Below are 3,266 nucleotides of genomic sequence, written 5' to 3'. Positions count from 1 at the left end.
GAATGAGCAAGAAGACAAACCGAATAGCATTGCCTTTAGTGTTCCAAATTCAGCACATACTAGGTTGGGAAGAATTTCTAATAACTCTGTTCTCTCATCATCTCGGACACTGCTGGCATCTAGGAAACTACCAAACCATCGTCGGTTACCTTCTCTCACTTCTGACCAACTCTGCTCAAAAGTCCCTAATACATACAGTGATGAAATCCTTAGGGGGACTAAATTGTGAGTTGCTAAGTTTTCTTCTTTGCTTTTTTCAGAACTTTACTGAAATTTGACCTGTGAAGGATTTTTCAAAATACTTGAAAACTAACCTGTGATTTCTAGAATTTAGAGAGAAAAGGAAAACAAACAGAACTGTGCTTTCTTTTTGGAGGAGAAGTGTTTGTTTTATTTGTTGTTGCTGTATTAGGTGCTGTTACTTTCTGTAGCTGAGCACTATAAAGAAATGTACTGCTTCATAATTTAATATTACTTCAGTGAAGAAATCTTTAACATGAATTTTCCTAAAAAAGGAGCTCTAAAATTCTGTAGGGATGCCAGCTCAGATTGTTTATCTTCTGCTCATGCACCTACAACATGGACCAAGTTACCACCAATAAACTCTGAGGCTGTTGAACAAGATCTTTTGGTACCTCGATTGCAACAGAACTCTGTAAGTAGCATTCATTTTTGTACTGATGAAGAGCTTCAAACTATTTGGAAATAAGTTGCTCTGTATCACTGGTTGAAATGAACAGTTTTACAGTTTGTGTTGGTTTGTATTTAATACATGATTTTAACATGCTAATGTGTGTTCCATTGTGGTCCCATTAGAACGCAAGAGAAACCAGTTCAAAATGCCAGGTTTCAAACAGATCATGGTGGAAACATCTATAATAATAATCATATTCTCTGACAGCATAAAAATCTGGGTTTTTTTTTTATTAAAAGAAAAAAGGGAACCAACCAACGAGATAGTAACTTTGCACTTTTATGCATCTGCATTTAAATAGCTCTTGTCAGTGTTTTATTCACTAATGTTAGGTTACATGAAGTAAGAAATTATGCTGACTGAAGTAGAAAATGATACTAAGTGAACAAAACAGATAGATCTTACTGATACTGGCCTATTTTTGAAGGTTAAGGAAGTAATAAATCACCAGAATGAAAGTTAATTGGTGTGTTGGTATTATTTTGCTTCTGAATAATATTTTGAAATGAGATAAATGTAAAGTCATTTATTATTTTAAGTAATATAAGTCTTTGGGAATTACAGACTAGTATTGATGAACAGACTTACATCTGTTTGAGAAACACATGAACCCTTAAATTGGTGCTTTTGGCTAGTAAAAAAGTATTTTTGTTTTCTCCTTGTGTATTTTTGTATGGAAACAGAAAAATGTTTTAACTGATTCAATTGCTGTGCTTTTTACGTGCTCTTTTTAATTCTCTCAGCATCGAGGACGATATGCTCAGAGCAGAGTGTCGAGTGCAGTGCCTGGCAGGACAGAGCAGCAGCCACTTAGAGAAAGAACTGTTACTGGTGATCAGTTTTCAAGGCCCAACACAACTCATACATTCAGGGTATGTTACAATGTAAGTAGAGACATGGGAAAGGGAGGAAGCATTCATTCCTGCCCACTGTTGGTCTACAGAAGGTCTAATTTCTGGGTCTTTCTTGACTTCTGGTGTAGAGGGATTCCTGCTACCAGTGGAGGAAGATGTTAAAAGTCTTGGGGGCGGTGTGGGACTATTGTATGAGGAAGAAGTTTTTTTTCAAGTCTAGGGCATCAAACTTTGAGGGTGTCTGTGCGCTAGAAGGGTGCAGTTTAGTGCTGCTTGGAGCTTTGCAGCTTGGTAGGATTCAGTCTGCTGGACTAGAACATAATAAACAGTAATTAAACCATTTCAGTGGATTAGCATATCACACAAGCTAATAGTATGTCTTTCCTTTTTACAGAGAGAGACATCTCAGAAGAGATCACTGACTCCCATGGATTTTGCTAACCACAGAGGGACAGGTCAAGAATTTTTAGTAATAGGTAGGCAAAGTAAGAATCTTTAGTAATAGGTAGGCAAAGTAAGAATCATTCGGAAGGCAAAAGGCCAACAAAGTCTATTCACCCATTGTACAGTAAAAAAGTGAAGTGCTTAGGAAGAGCCATCTTGGGATAAAAGAAGAGCAGGTGTACTGCCAGGATCTTTTGAGTTTGGTTTTGAAATTTCTTCTCACTTGGTCTGAGGTAGCCCTAACTCTGATTGGTAGGAATTTTATTTTAGCCTCCAAATTAGTAAACTTGTTATATGGGGAAAAAATAAATTTGAAAATGTGGAATTTTAACAAAAGTATAAAGCCCTCTTAGATAGAATAAAAATGAATATTCATTTATTAATTTGCCGCTGTACCTTCCAACTATAGCACCAAAGAAGAGAGCAACCCTATGCGGCTCATTTTGTTCCATTTTTACAATAAAGCTGACTAGCTAGTTCCTGGCATATTTGACTGCTTGTAGGTAACCTTTATTTGTTTGGAAGTTCCTTGGGTTTAAATAATTACATCATTGACAAAATTATATAAAAGAGCAGGTTAGCAAACATTGATCTGAGCAGACTGGTGGAAGTAACTCGTACATAATCTTGGAGTGTATTTCAGAAACTGTAATTAACAATGTTTTGTATCTTCCAGGCTCACAGCATTTCTACAGATCCTTTCAGAGAAATCCTCCAGACTCAAGGAAGAGATTTCAGATTGCTTCTTAACCCATCTGAGGAACAAAGAGAAACCCACTGCACTGAATGAAAGACTGTAGTGCTAAATTTGCCACCTAGTATCTTGTGTAGCAAAGAAGATGTGCAGTATTCTGGTGTCTGCTGAGCCTTGCTATCATCAGGATGCCTGCATTGCTTTCTTTTAAAATTGTCAGACCAGAGATTAGATTAAATATGAGATCAGAATGGAAAAAATGATTGAGGTGTCTGCTCTGTTCGCAGCATCAAGACACTGCTGCTGCACTTTCTTCTCAGGCATTCCTCCTTTTTCTGTCTTTCCTAGGGAATTGTTATTGTTATAGAAGCAAATAAGTTATGCTTAAGTCTTAATGTCCTCGTCCCTCTTTTTTTGTTTCCTTGGTGTTAAGATGTTCTAGTCTGTCTAAACCTTATTGATGTATCCAAGTGCCAAGATGATGAAGCCAGACTCTTCTCAGTTGTGGAAACCAATAAAACAAGAGATAATGGGCAGAAACTCAGGCACAGGAAGTTCCAGCTGAATATGAAGAACTTTG

General features: G+C 37.0%; 1 protein-coding gene across 1 annotated transcript in view; it reads left to right on the top strand.

The window, feature by feature from the left end:
- FAM149A (family with sequence similarity 149, member A) overlaps positions 1–2,742 on the top strand; it is an 11,596-nt gene extending 8,854 nt beyond the window's left edge. Inside the window, exons 9-13 of the mRNA XM_009083716.1 lie at positions 1–225; positions 535–655; positions 1,438–1,566; positions 1,943–2,024; positions 2,669–2,742. Of these exons, the coding sequence (XP_009081964.1) occupies positions 1–225; positions 535–655; positions 1,438–1,566; positions 1,943–2,024; positions 2,669–2,742 (631 nt within the window). The remainder of the gene's footprint in view (positions 226–534; positions 656–1,437; positions 1,567–1,942; positions 2,025–2,668) is intronic.
- Positions 2,743–3,266: the final 524 nt, after the last annotated feature.

Source organism: Acanthisitta chloris, unplaced genomic scaffold (genome assembly GCF_000695815.1).
Source record: "Acanthisitta chloris isolate BGI_N310 unplaced genomic scaffold, ASM69581v1 scaffold34021, whole genome shotgun sequence".
Lineage (NCBI taxonomy): Eukaryota > Metazoa > Chordata > Aves > Passeriformes > Acanthisittidae > Acanthisitta > Acanthisitta chloris.
The sequence above is the reverse complement of the archived record's forward strand: the minus strand, read 5'-3'. Positions and strand labels throughout refer to the sequence as shown.